The following is a 27,873-nucleotide window of genomic DNA, read 5'->3' on the forward strand; positions in this document are numbered from 1 at the left end:
TTACTCCACAAACAGCAGCAGGATATGGGAAACAAGAGGATAGGAAACACTGGCTTCCTGCATGGCTCACATTTAGGCTTCTCAAGAACAATTTGGGTGCATCTGTAACTCCTCTCTCAACCAGGATGGAGCACAATCAAATGGGTTGGCTGAGATGTGAATTAGCCATGTGGTTGAACTTTATATCTTCTGAACGAGACCTAAAAGACCCCAGGGCGTGAAAACGCTGCAGCCGGCACTGTCTGCGGAATTACAATTGCCACTCCTTGGACCGTCTTCTTTCCTGGCTGATAAAAGCCGAAAATGCCAGACACCAGCTTTACTGCCCTGCCTTGTGGCCAGGTCCTGAGCTTGTGGCTCCATCCTGGCCAACAGGCTCAGAGGGAAAGTCATGGGAAGGCTTTTCCTCCCAATCAGCAGAAATGCCCTTCTTCTGCTCAGGTTTCTGTTGTCTGAAGACACAACGGGGACAGCCAGTGGGTGGGTGACAGCCCTCAGGGAAAGCCAAGCAAGTGGCAGAGAAGCTGGGCCCAGAGCGGTGTTGAGACAACCTGCATTCACCTACGTCTGACCCCTTGTAGGTGAGCAGAGAAGCATGTGTGCTTCGGCCACCCTTGCTCAGGTGTCCCATTCCACACAGACTCACCCCCAAGCTTGATACCATCTGAACATGCCCAGTTTTGCAAGGAATACACTGCCCTTCACAGACTGAACTAGGACATCTGAGCAAGCCTACGAGGGGCCGCACACAAAGACCCCAGTGGCCTGCTCTGAGCCTCCAGGCTTTCCTCTCATTCTTCTGGTCAGATTCTGCTGACTCCTGGCTTTGCTGCTTTCTCTTGCCAAAGATTTGCTGGCCAGCTAGTCTTTTACATCGGTCATAGGCCTTAGGGGTGTTAACACATGTTGACCTTTGTTCTCCTTCTGAATACTTCCAGCTCTTGCCCAGAGCATCCTTGCACCCCAGGTAACCTCATGCCCCGGGCCTGATACTTCCAGGCTGGGCCACCCCACGCCCACTGAACCTGTCTCACTCCTCCATCCACAGGCAGCAAACGGGTAAATGGAGACCATGGGGTTTGGCCCAGAGGATTGTGTGTGGGAAAGCCTTGTGGGATTTTTCTAGATTTACAATATACTTTCCCCTATGTGATTCCTTAGAGTTGAATGTATGTCCACCAGAAAAGAAGGAACTTTGAAGATCAGGTATAGTACCAAGAAGAAATCAATGCCCTGAGAGGAATAATATCAAATTCATTAGAGTCTTAGACATTCTTCTGTATCAGCTCTAATCAAGTATTTGTTTGCATGGCGGTCTTCTGCAGTAATTATTGCAGCAATACTGATACCTATCAATGGATACTGCATTCAATAAATAATTCTTATCCTACTTTGTGCTAGAGGCTGTCATTATCGATATAGAGAATGTAATCAAATTTTCACTGTAGGCACGGGTGAGAATTTCACTGCCACCTATTGCAAAGCTAAACACTAATTTCAGCCATTATTTATAAATTATAAGTAAGGCATCCAATTGGCCTTGAGTTTGTGCATACATGTACTTGACAATACAAAGTAAACAGGATCTTGAGGCATGAATTTTGTTAATCACCCTTCTTGGTTGAGGACCTCAGTCTTGGCTTCAGCTCTGACATTAAATACATTTGGACACTCACTATTCTGACGTCCTTATCTATGCAGAGAACAGGCCCAGGCCATCAAGCATTTTCCCGTCACCTGTATTGAACCTGTTCCTGACATAGGGTGGCAGCTTGGGCAGGTAGGTTTGCCAAGGGTTATATGCGGCCTCTCGGCCCCAGGAATCAGTATCAGGCCGTTCTGAGTGCTGCCCCTTCACCTGGGCCCACTTCTCACTGGCCACAACCCCATCCCCTCCCTCTACTCCACCTCTAAGTGGGGTCCTTTATGTATTTATTTCCAAGTGTTAAGCTGTACCTGGACACCCAGGCTTATAAATGTGGACACATATATGAGTGCACTTTCACATGTGGTTTATTAGAAAATATGCATGTCCCCAGGGCTCTTGTATCAGTAACACTAGAAAGAGTCTGCCTCGGTGCTGTTTACAACAGCCAAGACACGGAAGAAACCTAAATGTCCATCGACAGAGGAATGGATAAAGAAGATGTGATACATATATACAATGGAATATTACTCAGCCATGAAAAAGCATGAGATAATGCCATTTGCAACAACAGGGATGGACCTAGAGATTATCCTACTAAGTGAAGTAAGTCAGACAGAGAAAGACAAATATCATATTATATCACTTATATGTGGAATCTTTAAAAAAAATGATACAAATGAACTTATTTACGAAACAGAAACAGTCTCACAGATCTCAAAATCAAACTTACGGTTACCAAAGGAGAAACGTGGGGGGAAGTGATAAATTAGGAGATTGAGATTAACATGTACACACTACTATAAATAAAATAGATTACTAGACCTACTGTAGAGCACAGGGAACGTTACTCAATATTCTGTAATAACCTATATGGGAAAAGAATCTGAAAAAGAATGGATATATATATATGTATAACTGATTCACTCTGCTGTACACCTGAAACTAACACAACATTGTAAGTCAACTAAATGCCAAAAAAAATTTAAAAAAGAAAAATAAGGCATCTTTGATATGAAAAAACAGGGTCTACCTCATTTTATTTTTCCCTCCTCTCACCTCAATCCCTTCCTTATTTCCAACGTTAGCAACTAAAGAAAGGGGTATTTTAATTCCATCACCCAAAAAATTCATTCCCAAATGACTGCAGGAACATATTTTTATTTTCATTTAAAGTTTTGACTAAGGTTACCTAGAAGAATGGAAAGTAATAATAAAATGAAAAGCCTAATGGCTTGAAACAAAACGTAGTGCCATCATCACTAGCATGGCTATCCAGAGGATTTTCTACAGGGCTCTTTTTTACGGAAGCAAATAAAGGTGAGAGGGAAAGAAATGGGTGTGTAAAAATAGAAGCAAACAGAACATGAGAATTTTGCAAGTCTCAGTCCACAAGTAAAAGGAAGGGACGGGGCTGAGTCAGCAGGGTGATTGGGAAATGTGTGACAGTCTCCACAGCCCCTTTGCCTAAATAGTAACAGGACAACATTAAAATTCGGGTATTTCCCCCTTGGTCTACGTGTGGTCTAATGGTTCTCACATCTGCTTTCCTAAACCTGAGTCATACTCTGGAGAGCATTAGCTGTTGAGAATGTTCTTTCCTGAGCCAACTTTAGAAGAAGGAACAATAGGATTGTTAAGTCCCGAAGAATCATGCCTGTGACCAAGCTTAGACCCCAGTTTAGTCATGAATTGACTGCAACATTCCAGAATCCTCTATGTGAACCTTGTATTGGTTAAGACTCCATGGTTGCTGATTGCTTCTGAGAGTGATAAGTTCCCCTAAGTCTAATCAAATCTGGGGGCCCCAGGGACATTGTGTGAACTTAGGGTGTGAGAGGTTCCCAGGCTTCAGAGTTCTGTTAGTTATATGATATGGATTGTTCCTCTTTAAATAAGAAAACATGTGCTTGGGGAACCGAGGAATCCCTGCGTGTATTAGATGAAGTAAACCAGATTAAAATAAATAAGTGTAATTGGAGAAGTTGAGATTATTCTTAAAGCTCAGCCAATCATTCTAGCTGCCAATCGGAAACCATTTCTACCACACAAAATCCTGCACACGGATGTGTATAGCAGCTTTATTCATAATTGCCAAAATGTGGAAGCAACCAAGATGTCCTCCAGTAGGTGAGTGGATAAACCAACTGTGGTACATCCAGACAAAGGAACGTCATTCAGCCATAAAGCGAAATGAACTATCAAGTCGTGAAAAGACATGGAGGAAATTTAAACACATATTACTAACTGAAAGAAGCCAATCTGAAAAGCTATGTATCGTATGGTTCCCGCTATACGGCATTCAGGAGAACGCAAAACTATGGAGACAGTTAAAAGATCAGGGGTTACTCAGGCCTGGGGGAAGAGGGATGAACAGGCAGAGCCCAGAGGATTTTTAGAGCAGTGAAACTCTTCTGTGTGACACTACAGTGGTGGATACATGTCGCTGCATTTGTCAAAACCATAGAATGTACAACACAAAGAGTGACTCCTAATGTAAACAATTAGTTCATAATAATGTATCAGATTTTACCCATCAGTTGTAACAAATGTGCCCTGCTAATGCAAGATGTTATTAATAGGGGGAATTGTGGGGTGGGGAGTTTGAGGGGCATGTGTGGGATTCTCTGTACTCTGTACTTCTCTGTACTCATTTTTTTGTAAACCTAAAACTGCTCTAAAAATACTCTATTTTTTAAAAAAACATTTAAAAAGCATTCCTAGGTGTTTCCCTATAGATAATGCTCTTGTGGATTTAGTTAAAAGCCTTTCTTGATCTCAGAGAACACATCGTAACCTTGAGGTAGACTGTCCCATTCAGGGTGTTGGAAAGGTATCCTTGCGCAGGAAAAAGGTGGAGCCTATTTTAGTATCAGCTCTAGTTTCCTCACTGAAGATTTGTATGGCCTTGAGTGATCTGGTATAGGTCAACTGCCCAAATTTTTCTCCATTTCTCATCTATAAAATGTAGATTAAAAAAAGTAACTCTCTCACAAGGCTGTCATAAGGATTTGCTGCACATTGCCTAGCTCACCACAAGCCCTCCATAGATGCCTGCTGGATGTTACTCTATGCACCCTGCCACAAGCATCTCATTGAACCTCCATTGTTTAATCTATAAAGTGGGAATTTTTACTGGGGACTACAAAGGTGCCTTCCAGGCCAGGAAGTCTAGGTTTCTACAATTAAGGTCTGGCTGAAGGAAGACAATACAGTGAAACTAGGTGTTACTAGAAGCCGTTCAAGAGGAAAAAAGGAAAACAACAGACATGTACTGAGAGCAGGTTCTTGGTTAAGCCAGTGCTTTCCATACCTAGTTTCCTTCGATCCTCCCCAAGCCCCCTCAATCCCCTCCATTCACCCAGAGGGTGGTAACGGCAGGATTTGAACACAGGTCTGTCTGACCCACAGCCCATGTTCTTTCCTCGACTCCATGCTACCCTTATGTAAACACTTCCCCACCTCATCGTCTACTTGGGACAGAAGGAGACATCAAAATGCTGGGAACAACTTAAAAATACAGTGTGATTGCCTAAGGAGATTTTCTCTGCAAGAACAAAGCATAATGACTCCTGCTAACAAATGAGAGAAATCCCAGAGGGAAGTAGAGATATGAATACCTAAGAAGGTTCACAGCCACAATGTCACCCCAGCAAGACAGCACTGAATGAGAGTCTGTCCTGTCTTTTTTGAGAAGAGGTGTATGTTCTGAGTGCCTCTCAGCCCTGCTTTCCTGCTGATCCAGCGGCTCCAGCCCTAGAGCTAAGAGGAAACAGCGATGAGAAGACCAATTTTCCTGAGTCCTAATGGCGAGACGTGTCTCCCTTGTGTAGACATCATTTCCCTCATAGTTACTGGCTTTCACTGGCCCAATTTGGCCCCCGCAGCCTGTGTAAGCCCTGAAATTGCAACCCTTATACATTCAAGTCCAGATTATCCTTCTTAAAGGGAATCAACCATTGTTGAAATCCCCAGGTAATCTCCCAACCTCATTTGCACCATTTTTTTATACTGCTTTCCCAGAAAGCCCAAGTTCTAAATTGAAAGAACAAGCAAAGAGAGGTTGATGGCTTTGAATGTCAAGTCTAAGCCAAGAAGCCAACCAAACATGGTACCAGGGCCCCAAGAAGTTCCCATATTCCCCAAGAGCTCCCAACTCTCAAGCCCATTCCTCTTCAGAAAGTCACAGACCTGTGCTTACAGCCCCAGAAGAAGCAAGGAGGCCAAGCTGGAGGAGGAAGCAGGTGCAGTGCAGCCCCCTCCCATGAGTCCAGGTCAGAGCACAGGCTGGCTGCCTCCGAAGTTTGGATCTTAAGCTCTGATTTAAAAGCACCCAGTGCAATAACTGTAGGGCAAAACCAGGAAATAACTAATAAGAAAGAGCCAGAGTGGTTTCCAGAGCAATTATGCCTGAGGGTCCTAAACACTGAGCAGACAGACTGGGGACTTTGGGCCAGGATGGTCCCCCATGTCCCTCTCCCCAGGATTCCACCTTAATCTGGTCCCCAGCTAAAGCCGGAAGCACATGGTGGCTGACTCAATATACCCTTGTGTGGGAGAGTTACCTGCCCTGACTCTCTGCTAGAGGTAGTAGCCAGCCACAAAACAGAGACACTGAGCTAGCAGGATGGACAAGAGGTGGGTGTGAGAGAGGAGGGGGAAAGTGAGGAGGGAGAGGAAGGAAAGCTGGGATAGTGAAGATGGGGTCTAGATCGGCAAAGATTCATGGAAACATCAGGATCGAAAGCCTGTCTTTCTTCTCTTCCCCCCCAAAAAAACCCTCCCCTCCACAGTCTTCGTCACAGCCACAACCCCACAATGGCACCTGTCTTTCCCCCAAGCTTATGGGCAATTTCAGTCAGCATTGCCAGCCAAGCCCTTGATTACATGATTTCAAGCGTATAAATCTGTTTCCTCTCTCTCCTAGCAAGAGGTTTCAGTTGCTTGAGGACAAGATTATGCTTGAAACGTCCCTTGCAGCTAAGAGCTAGTACTGCAGGTAAAGACCCTCTCCGCAAGACGTGTGTAGACTCACTAATTGCACTGGCTCCTGCCAGCACCTGTCCTAGATGAAGGCTTTGGCAGAAGGATGCTCGAGAGTTCCCCTGCAGGACCATCTGCAGATTCAGGGGCCTCATAGGTAATGACAATAGATAGGGCCTGCCAGCCCAACCATTAAAGGGGATTGACGTTGATATTTCATCCAGAAATAGATGGCTATTTTTCAAACACACACACATACACACACACACACACACACACACACACACACACACACACTTGATTTATAAAATACAAAGTCATTTCAAGGCACTGCTGACCTCTTATTAACTTTATGTCATAGGGTTTTTTCCTAAATAGGTAGATATTAGAAGTTCAAGTCCAAGACATTTTTTTTACCTTACAAAAAGAATTTCTACATCATATTAGAAGGGGTTGGAACACCTGAGCCACACACCAAACGCTGAAGCCTCCCCCAGTTCAGTCAGGCAACATGCTGCTCACCAGAGCCCAGGGTCCCGAGTCCCCACTTGTGATCTCAACCTGCTGCAGCTAGTGCCTCTGAATGAATATTTTTTGAACCTGCCAAAGAAGCACTTCTGAATGCACAGAAGCCCAAAGCTCAGGGCAAAATTTAAATATTACTGATGCAGTTGTCACCCTTGACCTGTTTGTAGGGAGCTGCAATCATACACAATCTAGAAACGTGATTGAAACACTTCTATTTTAGCTGACAATCAACAACAAGGTCTAGCTCCAACCCATCCCCCTCCCCAGGGCAGATTATTTAGAGCCCCATCCTGGAATTCCCTGGCGGTCCAGCGGTTAGGACTCCGTGTTTCCACTGCAGAGGGCACAGGTTCAATCCCTGATTGGGGAAATAAGACGCCACATGCCGCTCGGCCAAAAAATTAAAAGTTTAAAAATTAAAAGGTGGTGCAGTAGTTGAGAGTCCGCCTGCCGATGCAGGGGACATGGGTTCGTGCCCCGGTCCGGGAGGATCCCACATGCCGCGGAGCGGCTGGGCCCGTGAGCCATGGCCGCTGAGCCTGCGCGTTCAGAGCCTGTGCTCCGCAATGGGAGAGGTCACAAGAGTGAGAGGCCCGCGTACCGCAAAAAAAAAAAGATTAAAATAAATAAATAAAAAAGAACAGAGCCCCATCCTTGCATGGCCAGGAGGAGGGGACCACGAAGCTTCCTCATATTTCCCAGCAACCACAGAGGCAGCAGAGCTCCTCCCGTTCCTTTGACCTAATTTACGACCTTGATTTTTACAAACTATCTGGCGTGATATCCATGTCGCATAGTGAAGCCCACTGAAATAAATGGACATCACTCGAATGTCATGATTATTACTCACATTTCTACATGATTCATAATCCAAGAGGCAACTACTAAGTTAATAAATATCCAAATTCTGACAGGACTTCCATATTTTATGATGTCAACGTTTGCATTTGGGCCAAAAGGCAACAAACAGAGCCAAAGTTTAAATTGCTTAAACAAAATCAAGGCAGGCCAGCCAACCCCAGACCCCATCCACCTCTACCTACTAGACCAGCATTTATGAATTACTATGTGTCAGTCACCATGCTGTGCTTCTTACCCATTATTGCATTCAACCCTCCCTAACAGGCAGATTATGCTATTCTTATCACTGTTTAGCAGATAAAGACATTAAGCTTCAAGGGTAAGAAAACCCGGGTAAATCACCTCGTACGCAGCAAAGTCGGACTCAAACCAAGATTTTCGGACTCCAAAGCTCGTGCATTGTCTACTATGCTACATTGCCTCTCAAATAAAATAGTATTTCTTTGCCGAGCAGCCCTCACAGCCAGGGTCGGTGTGGGCAGATTTGGAGATGGCTCCAGTATAAGAAAGTGGGGAGATGCTTAGAAGGCTTTAAAAAAGCAGTGGCACAAAAATTCAAACCGTCTCCTTCACACATGCCCCAGCCAGGTTTTTAAATCCGTATGCCCTCAACTGGCCCTGATAACAAAGAGATTTCAAAAACCAAATATGAGCAGACGTGTCCCACTTACTTAAATCTGTGACCTTCTTAAAAAATGGACAGAGTCCTCAGTTTGGGGTTCTAAGTGCAGGTGCCATGTCTATAGCCCTTGAGGTCTCTAGGTGGAGGCCAAGTCAGAGAAGGACTCTGGGGATGGATGGCCATGGAGCCAGGCAGGGCGCTTACCTGTCTCGGGAGCTGCCTTGAGCCCCACAAGGCCCCCAAGAATGGTGATAAGAGATTGGGAACGCTGTGAGCTGACTGCCACTGTGCAACTAGGAACACTGCTCTATTCAAATCAGCCAGCAGCAGCCCTTGTCTTCATGATGATTTTGGAGCTGTTCTCAGAACTAAGCAGTGGGGAGAAGGCTAAGTGGGGTTAAACATGACTCAGATAAAGCTATGGATAAATGTATTTTGTCTTTTATGAGAACATTTGTCCCAACTGAAGAATTACAGTGTTGGCATGAATATGCATTAAAAGAATAGAAGCTGAGTGTGTTCCAAGGGAGTTGCATTGACTATAGAGGCAGCTGATGACATGGTTTCCTTCTCTAGAAGAATCAGCTCATTTCCAGAGTGACCTTGTAGTTTAAACTTTTGAAATGGAGAACACGATGAGCAACCTCCTCCGCTGAATTCATAAGTAAATAACACACGGCAGCACTGAACCACTATCTGGGTAACCCTTTTTGCCTGTCGAAATCTGGGTTGGTCACTGTTCATGTATCAGCCCTCCCAAGCTACTAATATCTGCAAATAGTTCTTTCTTTACAGGTTAAAGAATCCCTAATTCAACAGTAGCCACATGTCATAGACCATTTGCTTAGCCACTCTCAAAAGAGAACCTGGGTATGGAGGCAAGGAAGTTCTTATTTGCTTCATAGACACCTGGTCAAATGGATTTGTTTCTGAGCAAGGTTAGGGGAAGGTAGCCATGTACCTGGTCACTAGCCAGCCTAGCCCTTTTAACGTGTCTAGCCAGCCCTGAACTCTGGTTAACTGAACCCATTGAGGATTTGTATTGTCTTTGTAGGTGTTCACAGAGCCCGAGAATACTATGACTCAAATTTGTGACCAACTGACCCCCAAATTTGACTCTTATTAAAAATAAAACTAAGGGGCTTCCCTGGTGGCGCAGTTGTTGAGAATCTGCCTGCTAATGCAGGGGACACGGGTTCGAGCCCTGGTCTGGGAAGATCCCACATGCCGCGGAGCAACTAGGCCCGTGAGCCAAAACTACTGAGCGTGCGTGTCTGGAGCCTGTGCTCCGCAAAAAGAGAGGCCGCAATAGTGAAGAGGCCCACGCGCCATGATGAAGAGTGGCCCCTGCTTGCCGCAACTAGAGAAAGCCCTCGCACAGAAATGAAGACCCAACACGGCCAAAAATAAATATAAAAATAAATAAATAAAAGATTACTATTTTAAAAATATAAATAAAATAAAACTAAGCATCCAGGAGGTTAAGTAACTTGGCCAAGGTTATCCATCTAGGAGGTGGTGAAGCTGTTAAAGAAACCAGACTCTGGACTCCATGGCCCAACCTCACTCCTGTGCATGAGTTGATCCAAGACAATGGTTTTCAGACTTTCGGGCACATCAGAATCCCCTGGAGGCGTTGTTAAAACACAGATTGTTGGGCCCCACCCCCAGAGTTTCAGATTCAGTATTTCTGGGGTGGAACTCTAGAATTTACACTTCCTACTAAGTTCTTAGGGAATGCTGATACTGTTGGTCTGGAGCCAACACTTTAAGAACCACTGATCTAAGATGTGTGATAAGGAAGGAGAAATTGCTCCTTGGACCCCAAAGACACAACAGATTCATTCAAAAACTCAGAATAAAGCGTTTGTTCCAGTTTCCAGATCTGTTCTGGGCTAAGTAAGTTAGGTGAAATTGTCTTCTAGAATGCACATTTTGGAAGCAGTGAAATGTCAGGGCAAAAGGCTTCTGCCCATCCTGCTGAACCATAGTAAAGGAGTTTGGGATTTGAGTCTGGAATCAATGAATGAAGAAATGAATCCTCAGACAAATGCAGAAGACAGATAGAGGCCCGTGGAAAATAATCAGGGTGAAGACGGCAGGTGAGCACAGGTGAGTGCGCAGGAAAACAAAGGTATTGGTCAGGGGCTAAAACGAGGAGCACTGGAGCTCAGACTCAGTCTGGCTCCATCTGGCATGTGCAATCAAGAACATGGAACAATGTTGGTGCAGCCCCTGTGGAAAACAGTATGGAGGTTTCTCCAAAAACTGAAAAGAGAACTACCATATGACCCAGCAATTCCACTCCTGGGTATTTATCTGAAAAAAAAACAAAAACATTAATTCAAAAAGATACATGCACCCCAATGTTCATAGCAGCATTATTTACAATCACCAAGATATAGAAGTAACCTAAGTGTCCATCAACAGATGAAGAAGATGTGATACATACATACAATGGAATATTACTCAGTCTTAAAAAGGAACGAAATTTTGCCATTTGCAGCAACATGGATGGACTTGGAAGGTATTATGCTAAGTGAAATAAGTCAGACAGAGAAAGACAATTACTGTATGATACCATTTATATGTGGAATCTAAAAAATACAACAAACGAGTGAATATAACAAAAAAGAAGCAGACTCACAGATACAGAGAACAAACTAGTGGTTACCAGTGGGGAGAGGGAAGGGGAGAGGGGCAATACAGGGGAACGGGATTAAGAGGTACAAACTATGAGGTATAAAATAGGCTACAAGGATATATTGTACAATATGGGGAATATAGCCAATATTTTACAATAACTATAAATGGAGTCTAACCTTTAAAAATTGTGAATTCACCTGTAACATATTATACAGCTGTAACATATAATAGTGTACAGCAAGTATACTTCAATTTAAAACATGTTTTTAAAAAAGAACATAGGAAAATGACAGTTAGATTGTTGATCTGCCATCAGAAATGCCAAAAGTTGGGTGTGAAGGGCAATGCAAGTTTTGGTTCACTGAGAGAGAAAGCAAAACCTACCTGCAACTGGAGGTGACTCTTCCTTCATTTACTGAATTATTTGGTCAGCATTTTTGGGGTGTTTCCTGTGTACCAGGCCCTACCATAACTAAAGAATAGGACACACAAAAAAATCAGAAGGCATTGCCTCTGTTCTCAAGGCACTAATGCTCCAGGAAAGAGAAGTTGTGAATACACAGCTCTGACAAATGGCATACATGTTTGAGGGAGTAACAGAAAGAAGAGGGGTAACATCTGCCTCGGAAAAATCTAGGTTCCAGGCTTCTCTTGTTCTTATCATCAACTAAATGTTACTTTACCCCAGAGTTCTATCCTCAGACTTCTTACTGTTAAAGTCTATCGGTGACTTCCAAATGCTGGATCCACCCCACAGGCTCGTGACCCTGAATCTCCATCTCCAACCTGATTTCTCCCAAGCTCCATCTCCCAGGCTATCATTTCCAACTGTTATCAGGGCTTGTATGCCTGGATATCAACCCTTCAACCTCAACATGTCCAAAGCTAGATTCACTTTCTTTCATATTTCTACATGAATAAGCCAATGAGTTTATCTTCTAAACAGCCTCCCAAGCTAAAGTACTTGAGTAGACCTTGGCTCTTCCCTCTCACCCATTTTCCGTTCGTGATGTCAGCAGAATCTCTTATTTCTACCTCCATCACTATTGCTCACCTGACCTTTTCTCTCCATTACCATTATCTTCATCATCACTTCCCTGGGTTACTGAAACCACCTCCTCTCTGAAACCTCTGCCTCAAGTCTCACCTCTCCCTAGCGGGTTGCCTTTCACACACTAAGAAGCCTCTGGGCAGCTCTGTTTGCTCCTTTGGGCAGTTAACAGGATGAGAAAGGGGTGAGGTCCCAGGGGTAGAATGTCACAGGATCTGTCCAAGGTCCAGCTAGTGTTTGAAGGACAATTGCTGTCAACAGAGATGGAGTAGAACCGAGTCTTGGCCATCTCTGAATGTCAGGCAAAGGACATTCGACTTTATTTAGCTGGCCATGGGGAGTGAGAGAAAGCTTTTGAAGAGAGATGTGATGTAATCAGAGGTATGCATTAAGAAGATTAATTTGGCAGTAGCTTATAGAAAAGATTATATGGAAAATAGATTAGCAGGAAGGAGACTAATTAAGACATACTTGCAAAAGACTATGTGATGAGCAATGAAGGTTTGAATTCAGTTGGCAGCTGTGGAAACAGAAAGTAAGAAATGGAGGAAATATTTTGGACATAGAAGTGCTATTACTTTTTGAAGTTTGGTGCCAAAGAGGGGGAGAATTCAAAAGTAACTCCTGAGGTTTTAGCCCTAACCAACCGAGCAGAGTAATGTCACTTGGAGAAAGAGTGATGGGGGAGGGGAGAAGGAGGGAGGTGATAGGCGATATGGGGCTCACATTTAGTCATGTTGTTGGAGGCCTTATTGGGATGCCCAGAGAGGCAGGGGACAGATGAGTCAGGCCAGAAAATGGAGTTGGATGTTCTTACTCAGAGGATATAGAGCAGCTGTGGAGGAAAGGATCAAGATGAAAGGCTGCTAGGATACCTCTGGGTTTAGAGATGACAAGAAACTTTGGAGTAAAAACTATCTTGTAAGAGGGAAGTAGCAGGGAAACCAGACTGTCATCACTGCCGCGCGTGATAAGAAGGGAGAAGTGACTACTCTTTAGTGGTGATGGGAACAGAAGGATGGGAGGGAGGTGTCACATTGGGTGACGTGAGTTAGTTTTCAGGCATAAAGGAAGGAAAGAGGTGGGGAGAAGAGGAGGTAATGGATAATCTTAGAAGACAAATTGATAAGATCAAGGTCAAAGTTGGGAACGTTAGTCTAGAAAGGTGAAAAATGGGGGGGGGTGATTTAGAAAAAATCATGAACTCTCTCCTGAATGGGGGGATGAAAGCATGAGGGTCACGGAATAGCTCATAGTAGAAATGAAGGTTAAAAGTTTAACACTAAATTAAAAATACCTAGAAATGGAAACAAGGAATCAGTAAGATCTGGATATGGATATAAGAATAATAGAGCTGAAATGAGGGTTACACAAGAATTAAATGAATTTTTTGAGGACATGATCAAGATAATTCTGTCACTTTTCCCTGAAGCAAGCTTAGCGCATTGCCACCTTCCATAGGTGTCCTCCAATAAGATGGTGAGGGGACACTCGAATGGAGAAATGGCAGAAGATTAAGGAGAAGAGGTATCTAGGGTGCCTGGTGAGAGAGACACTGAAGACTGACCATGGGACACAGGCTGGGAGGGAAGGAAACACATCCCCAATGGGAGTGATGAGGGCTCCAGGGTTTCTTGGTAGATGGGAAATTGGTACCACTAAAGAAAGCTCAAGGGAAATGCAGTCACTGGAGAGACCAGATTTCAGTTAAGATGAAGAGGTAGACGGAGCACTTGGGACACCAGCTAAGGGGAGTTTGGGCACAGAAGGATTGAAGTTTTCTGGAACTCAGTGGAAGGAATGGGCAGGGGTGTGATGTAAGTGGCAGTGAGCACGAGTGAACAGAAAAGCTGAAAAGGAAGAGAAGAGAGAGGAGTTTGCACCTGTGGGGATGCAGGAAAGCAAGACGATTTGTAGGTTAACCCCTTTTGCTCATGTAGTAGGTCTCGAGGTCAAGAGACCTCTTGAAGACCTCTTGAAAAATCAATCATACTTCTGCATCTTTAAGTGATGAAGCAGATCGACCTAAGAATTTCCCCATTGTTACATTCTCACGGCCCAGTGGTCCAGGATGGCCTCTTCCAGGACACTAAGGACCTTGTTTTGGGAAAACATGGCTGCTGCTAGGACATCTGACTTGTGTTAAACTTGCATTTCTCCCTGGCCTCTGCCTTTAAATATTCAAATGACTGCTCTTTCCATAAATGAGAACTTCGGTTTACTTGGCTGTTGTTTGAGTTCACTGCCTTCTGTCTTTCTGTTGAGGAGCACCTGTCTAATCTTCGCAGGTTCTAAATGCTGGAGAATCATCTACCACTACATCTTCAACACTCTGTCCCTCTGGTCTCTGCCTGCTTAGCACTGTCTGTTGTATCCGTCCCTTCCTTCTAGGTGACACCACACCAGCCCGACTACTATTGTTGACATTGTAAGAGGGGCTTTTGCTAAGATCAGTGTCTCCTGGTGGACCCCAGCTGGCCATCTCCCTAGGGGGCATTTCCTGGGTGAATTTGCCAATTCACATGGGCTGACCAATGTCCAAAGTCAACTGTGCAGGCTCAGAACCACCGTTTCATCTGAAATCTCAGAGATGGACTCTCGCGACCAAGCTCACAAAGACTGAAATATAAATAAGAATTCAGTGTAGTGACATCCCATAAAAAACCTATCAGCCCCACAGGCCAGAATGACGGATAATTTCTGTACTTCTGTGGGAAGTCTTTGTGACACTCTTCCCTACACCAGGGAAAATCCTGTTTGTAAAACTATAAATCTTCATGCCAAACAACAAATATTACAACTTCCTTTTTTTTTTTTTTTTTTGTGGTACATGAGCCTCTCACTGTTGCGGCCTCTCCCTTTGCGGACCACAGGCTCCGGAAGCGCAGGCTCAGCGGCCATGGCTCAGGGGCCCAGCCGCTCCGCGGCATGTGGGATCTTCCGAGACCAGGGCACGAATCCGTGTCCCCTGCATCGGCAGGCAGACTCTCAACCACTGCGTCACCAGGGAAGCCCACAACTTCCTTTTTACTTCCTTCAACTGCTAACGAATCTCAGGGATAACTTCCATTTTCTCACTTTGTATATGCTAGTAGATTCCATTAGATTACAGCCATGCCATGCTGGCCTGGGGTCCATTCCATCTCTTTCCTCAGAGTTCTTAACCTCATTGTATGTAAAATTAAATACAGTACAAAGGAACTCAATAACACTGAAAAATGACACTTTAAAATATTTTTCAAATTGTGATATAATATGTGTGCATCTTTATTAATTACAAAATCTAGCACTGGGTCTAATAACTACCATAACTTCAAAGTAGTGATGAGCATAAAGACTATTTTAAAAGATATCCACCCAGTAGATGTATATGAAAATATCTGTGATTTCTATTGGTGACAAAGTCACAGGTACTGCTAATAACTACTTTTGGTTTGTTGTCTACATTTATAATTTAAGGAAATGCTGAATTTCAGTCAGGGATTTGTATAAATAAAGATGTAATTTTTTCCCATCCAATATCACAGGTTTTCCGAATTTTACCCACAGACACCAACAGTTTGTGGACCCCAGGTTAAGAATCCCTATTAAGATGACTTGGCATATCTCTGCTTTTCTACATTACATGCTGATTTTATAATGTGTTTCTCACATCACAGTTTCTAAGTTCTTTAGGCAATTCATTCCAGTCTATATATACTACCTACAGTTCTCAGATACATTCTCCATCTTTTTAAGAACATTGTTTCTTACATGTAAAAAGTATGAGATAATCATCAAAAACTGGAAACAACTGAAGTATCCACCAAATGCTGAATGGATAAACACATTGTGGTATATCCATTCAAATGAGTACTACTCATAAATTAACAGGAAAATTAATGAAACATGCAGCAACATGGATGAAGAAAAAGAATTATATTAACACAAAGAAGGCTACAAAAGGCTAATCAAAAGGCTACATGCTGTATGATTCCATTATATGGTTGCCTGCATGGGCAATGAAAGAATGGGAAACAAAGGAAAAGGCTTTTTCCATATTTATTCAGCCATCCCCGGAGGAAAGACACACTAGATAAGACAGAAACAAGCATTCCGAGCACAAGAAAAGTGTAGTCTGTTGTGAAGTAAGGAAATTTTCTAGGCTCTCCCGTAGGCTGGATGAAATAGTCTCAAAAAATTAGTCAAGTCCCTTTGCTCTAATTCCTTGCTTACTCAGCAACCATCTGACTATTAATTAAATTGGTATTATGGTTTTAAAATGAAGCTTTTACGATTATCTTACTATTAATGGAATCCTCAGGGCTTAGTCACCTCAAGGGGAGCTGACGAAATTGAATTCTTCAGCCTGCAAATATCCAGGGCCCCAAAACACTGTCTTCCCCCCCCTACCCATCCCCCTCCTTCATGAGAGCCAGTCCAAACTCCTGGTCAACCAACTCTCCACTCTAGCTAATCAGCTTACTCACAAGAATATTAGTGGGCATTTCAGGGTCAACAGATCACTGGCTAGCAGTTGACATGCATCCTCAGAAAATAAATGAAGAAGAAAGAATTTATCTATGATATTTTAAAAAATTAATAGATAAACTTGTCCATTAGAAGGGAGAGGGCAGAAGAACCTTAAACAGAGAGCAGTCCTGAGCTGTTCATTAACTACCACATATTTCTGTAGTAAAAGGAGGAATAGCATCATCAAATTAGTCTTCTTTATTACCTCAGCTAAACATCTAGGCTTCAGCCCCATGCTCAGAATGTGAAGAAAAACAGTACATGGCTAAGAAAAGACATACATTTATAGCAGAAATGTCTCACTACTGCACCTTTGTTTTCTGGCGCTTGATCCTACTGCTGTTGATATTCGCCCTACAGAACACTGTTTCTACAGCAACCACTTAAGGCTCCAGGAATGTGGTGACCCTTGACCTTAATTCATCCCTCTTGGTGGACCTCATGTAACCATCTTTCTAAAAGAGCTTTCACAAACTCAGATAAACACGGAAAGGCAGGCCCTCTTATCTTTGGGAGTTTATGTTTATCCTTATAACCCTCTTTCATCACGAATTTCCTGTCAGGTAAGAAACATTGGACTTTTCTTGTATTTGTCACTGCCATTTGTTCCATACCAGCATTCCTTTGACCGAGAATGCATTCCCACTCTCTTCATTTCTTCCTTCCTCCTCAGCTTTGCTCTTCTCTCACCTAAAACACCATAAGCCTCTTCTCCTGAGGCTCTCTTACTTTTACTTCACATTTATCTACATCTGCTCTTTAGGTCTCTGGCAGAATTTTCTCTTCTTTTTATATTAAAAATCGTCTCTATCTCTGTAAGTTATTGATGATCCCACAATCAGATTCGGGATGCTCCCTGTACTCTCACTTTCCCTCTACCTCCTTATCTTGTTCAAGTTCAAATTCTGCTAATGATTCCCAGGTCAATGATAGTTCAGAAGACAAGCAAGTCAAAGTGGCCAAGGGCATGAGGCTTTGAGGGTGTGCTACTGCAGTGAATAACGGAATCTACTATTAGGGGGTGTAAATGGATGGAGCGGGGGTGTAACTAACATGAGGAGATAGATCAGGCATAAATATAAGTTCCTGTATTTAGGTGAAAATTCATAAATGGTAACCACAGGAAGATATCACCTCACACCTGTTAGAATGGTTATCATAAAGAAGAAAAGAGATAATAAATGCTTGCAAGGATGTAAAGAAAAGGGAATCTTTGTGCACTGTCGCACTGCAGATGGAATGTAAATTGGTACAGCAACTATGGAAACAGTATGGAGTTTCCTCAAAAAATTTAAAATAGACCTAGCATACAATCCAGCAATCCCACTTCTGGCTATATATCCAAAGGACATGAGAAATGGATCTCGAAGAGATACCTGCACTCCCGTGTTCAGCATTATTCACAACAGCCTAGATATGGAAACAACCTCAGTCTCTGTCTAGGGGTGAATGGATAAAGAATCTGTGGTATGTATGTACACAGTGGAATATTATTCAGCCATGAGAAAGAAGGGAATCCTGCCATTTACAACAACATGGATGGACCTCGAGGGCATGATGTTAAGTGAGATAAGCCAGACAGAGAAAGACAAATATTGTATGACCTCACTCATACGTAGAATCTAAAAAAGTTAAACTCATAGAAACAGAGAATAAAAAGTGGTTGCCAGGGGCTGAGGGGTGGAAGAAATAGGAGAGTTTGGTAAAAGAGTACAAACTCACAGCTATAAGATAAATAAGGTCTGAAGACCTAACGTAAAACATGGTGACTATAGTTGACAACGCTGTCTTATATAATTGAAGTCTGCTAAGAGAGAACTTAAATGTTCTCACTAAAAAAAAAAAGATAAATATGTGAAGTGATGGGTGTGTTCATTAACTAGATGGTGGGAATCCTTTCACAATGTATACATATATCAAATCACCACTATGTACACTTTAAATATCTTAAAATTTCGTCTGTCAATTATACCTCAATAAAGTTGAAAATAAGATTCATAAATGAAAAAAGCAGAGATGATGGATAATATATGGTGATTTTTGATCATTGCGACCAAGAGGTCATGATGGGTAGTGTTATGTTGCGGGGAATGTGGTCGCAGCTATTACAGTTACAAATGCATTCAGGATGCATCAGTTGCAGTAGAGCATCTTCCGAAGAAGGTTACTGTCCCAAAGTCCCGTGTACTGGCCTGATTCTACCTGGAGCACGTATCCAGTTCAGAGCATCACATTTGAAAAGAAGCACTGACCACCGATGGGAGTGTATCAGAGGAGGAAGTTCTGGGTGATAAGGATGCTGGGAAACGTGTCTGAAAAGGAATCATTCAAAGAAGTCGGAATGTCTATTTGGCAAATAGAAAATAAGCTGTCACTCATCACTCAAATGGCTGTCAGGAGACCAGCAATTTCAAACTCAAATTTCCAGGAGGCCAGGCAGGAACATAGATGAGAGAAACAAGACATGTGTAAGGAGAGAAAAGAGCTCAAGCGTGAGAGTGCCACTAGAGATGTTACCTAGCCTCAGAGTCGAAGGAGAGGCCTGGTTGTTGTGATGTCTGAGAATGACAGCCTGAAGATTATCATCACATGTGAGAATAGGCCTAATGCTACATTCTTTTCTGATTTCTCAAGAGAAGCCAGAAATCCACATTTTCATGCAATATGTCTCAATTTTTAATTTTAACAACTATTTCAAAAAAACTTTAAAGACAGATTCCTCAGGCCAAACATAACATGTCTATGGGCTGGTGGCAGCCCAGGGTTGCCAGGTCATGATGTCTATGGGACACATTTCTTGGTTTTAACAGAAAGTAGCGCAAAGATGCATAGATGGAAGATTGACTTGGGACATGAGAGCACGTTCGAATGTTTAGAATTCACAGTCAGAAAACAGACTCTCCACCCAAGCTCTGAGCATTGGGAAATAGTCCAGAGAATAGTAGATGACAATATATGAAAGATATAAGAGAAAGGATTTTCTCCTTAGCAGAGATGTTGAACTAAATTATAATTATACTTTATACCAGAATAGTGGCTTACAGGTTATCAAGCGCTTTTGTATTATCTCATGTAAAAAGTTATCAGAATAGTTCTTTGAAGTAGAAAAGTACGTATTTCTGTTTTACAAATGTATGAGCTGGGTATCTGAGATATTACACAATTCACAGAAGGTCACCCTGGAAACCGGGCAAGAGAATTAGGACTCAGGTCATCGAACTTCAAATTCAAAACTCTTTCCAGTGCTACTTCAGAGTCAGTCTCTAAGGCTATGAGATACCATTCCTAGCTATGCTCTGAACTGGATTTGCTCCTTTGTTGTTTTTCTGTGGTCAGTTTCCTCCCCTGCACATTTCCGTATTCCTGGAATGTCTTCCTGTCCCTTCCACTACTCCCTGAAAGCCCTTACCCTTCACCACCTCTTGTCCAGTTTCTTCCAAGCTGTCACCTAAAGGAATGCTCCCCCAACTCTCTGTGCTCCAAACTGGACTCACCCTTGACATGTGATTGTCCAAAATTTTTGTCTATCTTCTTTGCATCTTCTACATATACGTCTTTATCAGGACAAAACCTGTCTTAACCCATAACAAAGCCACATGCACTTATGTGCACACACATACACACAAGAGCTGGTACTTGATCAATGAATCATCAAATGATTATAATTGCTGGACTTGTAAACTGGTCAGGAGAAAGAGAACCTTTTGTCAACCATGGCTTCTAATTCTCACAGCCATTTCTACTTCCTTCCAGAAACTTTGATTCTGACAAAAGCCAGCTGGGTAGCCTTGTTTCTGCACATTCAGTGCAGGAGAGGCCATAAAAAATATCTGGTTCTTTGTATTTCAGGCTCGTGGATGCCAGTTTGAAATGTGTCATTATTCCTTGGGTCGAGAACCTGGTCTCAGAAGAACACAAAAATCATGGAGAAATTGCTAAGTCAAGCTTCCAAGTGACTTAGTTTGGCTGAAACATAGGTTTTTCAAATGTAAGCACTGCCAAAGGTTTCTCCTCGTTGACTCATGGATATAGCTCGAGTGCAACGATGCTTTCTGGTGCACTATATTTAAGCCTGTGTAGCCAAATGTCATTCCATGTGAAATAAGTTATTACAGTTTGCATCTATCATTTAAAATGAGTGATAAAATGTATAGAAAATGGAAAACATGCATAGAAATAATAGGTAGGGAGGAATAAAATCTCCAAGAACGTTGCTGCATCCAGCCACGCATGGAGAAGAGTATTTTTGTTTTGATTGTTTTGTTTTGGTGATCTAGCTGGTCACATGACCTGTTAAGAATATTTCATAGAGCTAATGTTCTGACGCTCTAATCTGTCTAGGCAAGTTTCATATTTGTGTGGCTTACTTATTCTCCCTTTGTTAACTAAGTCAGTAGTCAGAATCAGCAGGTTTTGGAGTCAGGTTGGCAGGGCTCAGGAGGCTGGCTGGGGAGAAGTGAGTATAAAAGCCCGAAGCTGGGAGCAGCCCTTCTCAGAGACCCACCAGTCCTTGGCAGAATGGCTTCTTCCCGTCTGTTCCTCCTTTGCCTCGCTGGACTGGTATTTGTGTCTGAGGCTAGCCCTGTGGTGAGTGTTCGACTCTTTGAAGTCCTTTCATATGTCTCCTGTGGACGAAGTAGAAGGGACTCCTTCCTGCTTTGCCAACCAGCTTTTGTTAGTAGGGCCAGGGCACCCAGCATATATTTTTAAACATCATTGATTCAAACTTCAAAAACAATGAAATTCTGCAGAGCTCACTGAACTGGGGCTTGGATCCTGGGCGCTCTCCTTTATGGCTTTGCAGTGATGCCTCAATTTCCTCAGATAAATGGTAGAAATAAAGATCCGATATTCCAGAAGCTGTTACTATTGAGTTTTCAGAAGCTTGACATTTGGTAAAGTTGATTTCCCTTTAGCTAATCAAAAAGTATGTAGTGATTAACCTCTGAAAGGCTTGGCAGACAACGTTCTAGTCAGATATCTAACTCTTAAATCCTGAGAATTCCCTGGTGGCCCAGTGGTTAGGCCCCGGCCCTTTCACTGCTGCGGGCCCCGGGTTGACCCCTGGTTGGGGAACTAAGATCCCGCAAGCTATGCAGTACAGCCAAAAAGAAAAAGAAAAAGAATTCTTAAATCCCCTAGGAGAATTAACTAAAACTATAACAAGGGTCATGAAATCATCTGACATTATTTTACAGCAACTAGTAAGAGGGAATCACTACGGCAACAACTGAGTAAAATGCTCTCAGGAAAAACTATTTAGTCCTATGGCACAGTACATCTTTGCAGTAATTCCACTCAAATGACGAGGCTTACTGAAGCAACTGTTCTCAGAGGGCCTATTTGCTCCCTTCAAGTTCATTATACACGCCCCCGCTGGAGCACAGCATGTCCAGAGGCAGAAACCATTCCTTCTTTGGAGACAATCACGTCTTTGCTACACTGAGTGAGGGAAGCTCATTAACCATCAACACTTCCGTAGCTGGAAATGGGATTCGCGTGTCCTTTCTGCCTCGCTCCAAATCGAAGGCCACAAAGGACGCATCCTGTCACTCTGACCAACTTTGTTGACTTGTCACTTGTCTTCTCTCTGCCCAGGGCTCTGGTGAACCCAAGTGTCCTCTGATGGTCAAAGTCCTAGATGTGGTCCAGGGCATTCCTGCTGTGAACGTGGGCGTGAAAGTGTTCAAAAAGGCTGCTGACGAGAACTGGGAGCCGTTTGCCTCGGGGTGAGCTGCCCGGGGAACCCAGATGGAGGACTTGGTTATACCTTCCCGTTCCCCCGCCACTTGTTAGAGAGAGGGGCTCACATTGTTACCAGAAGGGGGGCCCCTTCCAGGGCCCGAGAGTGGGCTCTCATGTAACACTCGGAAATGAATTGTCCGAGGAGATGCACGTGCTGACAAAGCAAGAGACTTTATTGGGAAGGGGCGCCCGGGTGGAGAGCAGCAGGGTAAGGGAACCCAGGAGGACTGCTCTGCCACGTGGCTCGCAGTCTCAGGGCTTATGGTGATGGGGTTAGTTTCCGGCTGTCTCTGGCCAATCATCTTGCTCGTGCCCATATTTGGTCTGACTCAGATCCTTCCTGGTGGCAGGCACATCTCTCTGCCAAGATGGATTCTAGCTCGAGGGTTTCTGGGAGGTCGGCAGGACCTATGGGCTGGCTTCTCCTCCCTCCTTTTGGCCCCTCTCGGGTTCTCCCGATTAGTTTTCTGAGGCAGTGCCGTGTTCCTTATCAGGACCTCCTGTTGTGAGACAACTCAGGCAAGCAGTTATTGTCGTACCTGGCCAAGGCGGGTGGTTTCGGTCAAAGGGTCCCTAACAACATCGTTCACTAAAGGTCCACCAAGTAAACTGAAAATGTGGGCAGAGGGAAGGTGGATTCTGAGAAGGATGCCCTCTTGCCTTGTTCAGCTGCAAGTGACCAGGATCCTGAACAGCATTCCGGGCGGCTTCCTACTCCCCCCTACACTTCACCATATTTTGGGGTCATGAGCCACATGAAAAGGGTGATGAAAACTATGAACTCCATGCCCAGAAAAATACACATATACACACATACAAAAATGTGTATATAATTTCAGGAATTCCAGATTCCTTGATGCCCTTGCATAACACTCCTTGTCTTGGAATGTTAGGAAAGATGTAGAATTTGTGTTGATTTATTAATGAAAGGAATGGAATCGAGGGGCTGCATGGGGGAGGTGACTGTCTGTAGTGTATCTGGATCATCCAGAGTCCAGGGCTGTTTGCTAGCAAACCCTGGTGGAGCATCTACTCTGTGAGGCTGGGGCTATCGAGCTCCATAAGAAAAGACACAGAAGAGAAAGACACATGATAGCAAGCACAGCCACAGATCAGCCTCACCATGCCCCACCGCTGGGAGCCCAAATGACTTCTCACATTCACCAGATGCTCTATAACTTTCACAGAGTTCTTCCACCTCCACTAGCAAGAGTTTCAAAGAAAAATGCACATTAGTAAAATCTAAACCAACCAACTAAAAGAATGAACAACAAAGAAATATTCAGTACCGAGCGATACTGCTAAGTGTTTCTGTCCCCTGAGAAGAGAGTTTCTGTGGGTTTTCAATGAATCCCAAGATGATTCTTGAAATAGAATTTTTTCTTTTCTTTTTTTTTTTTTACACATGATGATTCTTCATCCATCATTGGGAAGGTCATTTTCTTTAGTGTGGTTTCCACTGAGTTTTTATTTGTTAGTTCACTTATGTTTCTATAAAATGCCAAGAACACTGTGGAAATGCCACATTAAGAGAATATTCTAAGCACGAGACAGAATGGATGCCAAAAACATTCAGATGAAAATAAATAAATAAATAAATAAATAAAAAGGCCAAAAAAAAAAAAACATTCAGGTGTTTGTGGGAATTTTTTTTCTGATGATAAGACAAAAAAGGGAAATCCAATATTTTCTTCCTGGCAAGGAAGAAAGGTGGGAAGCTAATGAACAGAGTCAATAAAGACAACTTCCATTTTTACCTGTCTTAGTTTTTGCTATCTAATGGAGAGTGATTTCTAACACCAGCCACTGAGCAGGTACTTACATGGAAACAGAAATTGCCTAGTTTAAAAACAAAAAGGAGTTACCTAGTATTTGTTGATGGCAAAGAGTCACCAAGGAGCTTAATCATATAAACAATGAAAAAGTCAGATATGGGTTTCTCCTTGTATTTTGGGGTCCCCATTATGTGTACAAATGATACCGCCTCTGGAAGATACCCTCACACAACAGGGGAGAGAAGTGAGGCCCCCAGGTTCCCCAAGGGAACCGCAGTCAGAGAAGCTTATGGCCACTTCCAGGGGTAGTTATGAACCTTCGCCCAAACACCAACCCTGAATCGTAATGACTCTTTTTTTTTTTTTTTTAAATGTTAACTGTCTGGCAATTAGTCTGCTAAAACCTAAATTGGAACATGTAGACACAGAAGTACGTTGAAAAGATTTTTAGCTTTCGGGAAAGGAAACCCATTGCAATAAAACGTCAAACAGTCTTTTCAACTGACAGCAAGAACTCCTCTCAGTTTTCTACGTACGAACAAAATCCCGTCACATCAAATTATCCAACAAGTTAATAAAAACAAATTTTCCTGAAACTGCACATCATTTAAGTCCTCCAAATTAGCGGCAGTCAGCTCAATCTGCCCTTGGTGGTTCCCGGGGACTATGGACCCGTCGGTCAGGCTGGTTCTGCTGCAGGCTACCTGGGTGCCAGGTGGGCCCCAGGGAGGTCACAGCTTCAGTAACTGCCTTCCTGAGTGGCCTGGGCTGTCCCTCCTCCCCCACCATGATGCTTAGAGCTTCTTTGACCTTCCCACGCCTCACCCACAAGCCCCAAGTTAGCCCAGTTCAAATGCTCCCCTGAGTTTCTAGATGTTCCTCTATCTCCTGCCATTGGCCTGGAACCAGGGTTTTCATCTACAATTTCCCCCTCGAAACATTGAGGGGAAAAGACCCCTCGCTGGGGAAGCCGTTTACTTTCCTCCTTACTTTGTACTGTATGGGGAAGCGGCCAAAAATGTGTTTTTTGTTTATTAGTAATGGGTCCTGTTGGATTGAATGACTTAAGAATGTGTCTATTGCAATTAAAAGAGGTATCGTGTTTATATTAATGCTTTAAAGTTTGGTTACTCTGGAAGCATCAGTTTACAGGAGAGTAAATAGGTGATAGTGAATGCAATGAAGGATCCCACGTTAAAAGTGTACCTCTCTAGAAAACGTCAGTGTGGTTTTTTGTTTTCTTTTCTTTTTCTTTATTGGAGTAAAATTGGTTTACAATGTTGTGTTAGTTTCTGCTGTACAATGAAGTGAATCAGCTATACGTATACATATATCCCCTCCCTCTTGGACCTCCCTCCCACCCCCCATCCCACCCACCTAGGTCGTTCCAGAGCACGGAGCTGAGCTCCCTGTGCTATACAGCAGGTTCCCACCAGCTACCTATTTTACATATGGTAGTGTATTTATGACACAAGGTAGTGTATTTATGCGTAATGACTTTTTTGAAGTGAAACCTCATAAGAGAAAAAAATCTACAATGAGCGTTTTGAAATATTCCTGACAAATTTCCTGTCAGTTAATTTTAGACAGTTACTAGAATTTTCCCTGTCCTGAACTAGTTGAGGAAAAAAAAAAAATATATATATATATATATACACACATATATATATAATCACATACACAAACTGCACTTATGTGTGTGCATGTGTGCGTGTGTGTGTGTGTGTGTGTGTGTGTGTGGTGTCACCTCAAAATGGCATTTATTCCCTCAATGCCTAACTTAACGTGGACTTTTGCACCTTCTAGGAAAACCAGTGAATTTGGGGAGCTCCATGGGCTCACAACAGATGAAAAACTTGAAGAAGGAATATACAAAGTAGAATTAGACACCAAATCCTACTGGAAGTCACTTGGCTTTTCCCCTTTCCATGAATATGCAGAGGTGAGTGGATGGATGCTTGTGTTGTTTTTTATTTTTTGTTTGTTTTCAATCCCAGAAAATGCACCGTTTGCACTTTGCACACCTTGGAAAAGTCGGAAGGAACGTACTATACTAGCACAGCTTCCCTTTCCCATTTCTACAATCAAAAATCCACAAAACTCTGAAAAGCAAACTTTTTCTCTCTTTGATGATAACTGATTTAGTAACATGACCTGAACTTACAAGATACTCTTTAGAGATTTCATTCCTTCCACTGAATCCTATTGTTTGTCTGCTGAGGAAATATTAATATGTTGGATTATTAGGCAACCCTCCAGACCCCACTTAGGGTGTTATACAGCAAAAAATAAGTGCATCATTTTACTTCTCTAAAATCTGACAATTTTTTCATTCCAAAACACATCTGGCTTCCAGAGGTTTGGATAAGTGATTTCGGACAATGCATACAGGGACAGTAAATTCATAATAATAATAGCAACACAATAGATAACAGTTTTCAAGCATATGCCACCACTGTTTCTATATTTAACCTATGTAATCTTTGTAAACAACCCATTGGAGCCATTCCTATTATTATCCTTATTTTACAGGTGAAGAAAGTAAGGCACAGGGAAGTTAAATAACTTGTCAAGGTCACGGGGCCAGTAAGGGGAAGAGCAGTAATATTTACCACCAGGGCCCAGGCTGGGTTTAGCCTCAAGGTGTGCCTCAGCTTTCTTCCTGTGAGAAGTCACGCTAGAAAAAAATGATAATAATAAAAATAAAGCCACATTTGTAACCCTTGTTTCACACTCTATTCCTCTGCCTATGAGGTAGTGGGAACCTCAGAGTTATCCACGGGCCCAATCTCCTTGCGTCTTCCTTGTCTGTAATAATTCCTTAAGTCGTGTTAAACAGATGGCTGCCGTGGAAATAGAATCCAGACGTGTCGGTCAGCGTTAAAGATCAACTAATTATGTGAGCAATTAGGAGCTCTGTGATTTCCCTCGGTCAGGTTAGAGCCACCCTGATTTTTAGTGTGAATTTGCCAAAAAAAGAGAGAGACCTGATTATACAGGCGGGAGTAAAGAATCTGGTGGAAAGGGCTGCGCAAGGCTCCAGCGGCTTAGCTGGCCAGCGTATTTGGAGTTTTGCCTTTTGCTCACACTGCTCCAGAAAACAAAATAAGAAAGTAAAACTAATTTCTTTGGACTTGGAGTGGTCTCTCTGTCTGTGACTCACATTTGCAGGCTCTGCTGAAAAGCAATCCGGTCTGTGTTCCCTCCTAGGTGGTCACAGCCGAGTCTGGCCACCGCCACTATACCATCATGGCCCTGCTCAGCCCTTGCACCTACTCCACCACGGCCCTCATCAGCGGCCCCAAGGAGTGCGGGGCACCTGCTTCGGTGGACCTGCAGGATGAGGGACAGGACTTCGTGTAACCAACAGCATTCCGTTTTTATTAAAGCAGGGCTTTCACTTTATAGGCTATGTTAGAAACTCGGGCAGAGACAATAAAACATTCCTATTAAAGCACTTCCCATTTCACCATTTGAACTTGCTTTTTTTTATTCCCCTGTTGTC

General features: G+C 43.1%; 2 protein-coding genes across 17 annotated transcripts in view; both read left to right on the top strand.

Annotated features, from left to right (window-relative positions):
- DSG2 (desmoglein 2) overlaps nt 1–8,754 on the top strand; it is a 91,546-nt gene extending 82,792 nt beyond the window's left edge. For all 16 annotated transcript variants that reach the window (XR_016387614.1, XR_016387613.1, XM_089895043.1 and 13 more), the window contains one exon: nt 1–8,754. This exon is cut by the window's left edge. The gene's annotated coding sequence lies outside the window, so the exon portion shown is untranslated.
- An 11,913-nt stretch (nt 8,755–20,667) lies between these two features.
- On the top strand, nt 20,668–27,749 carry TTR (transthyretin). The gene is made up of 4 exons (XM_022586900.3): nt 20,668–21,435; nt 22,447–22,577; nt 26,175–26,310; nt 27,579–27,749. The coding sequence occupies exons 1-4, from the start codon at nt 21,367–21,369 to the stop codon at nt 27,729–27,731; spliced, it is 489 nt and encodes a 162-aa protein (XP_022442608.2). The 5' UTR covers nt 20,668–21,366; the 3' UTR covers nt 27,732–27,749.
- Nucleotides 27,750–27,873: the final 124 nt, after the last annotated feature.

This window comes from Delphinapterus leucas, chromosome 14, assembly GCF_059928025.1.
Source record: "Delphinapterus leucas isolate spDelLeu-1000000601 "Yukka" chromosome 14, BTC_Dleu_Yukka2, whole genome shotgun sequence".
Classification (NCBI taxonomy): Eukaryota; Metazoa; Chordata; class Mammalia; order Artiodactyla; family Monodontidae; genus Delphinapterus; species Delphinapterus leucas.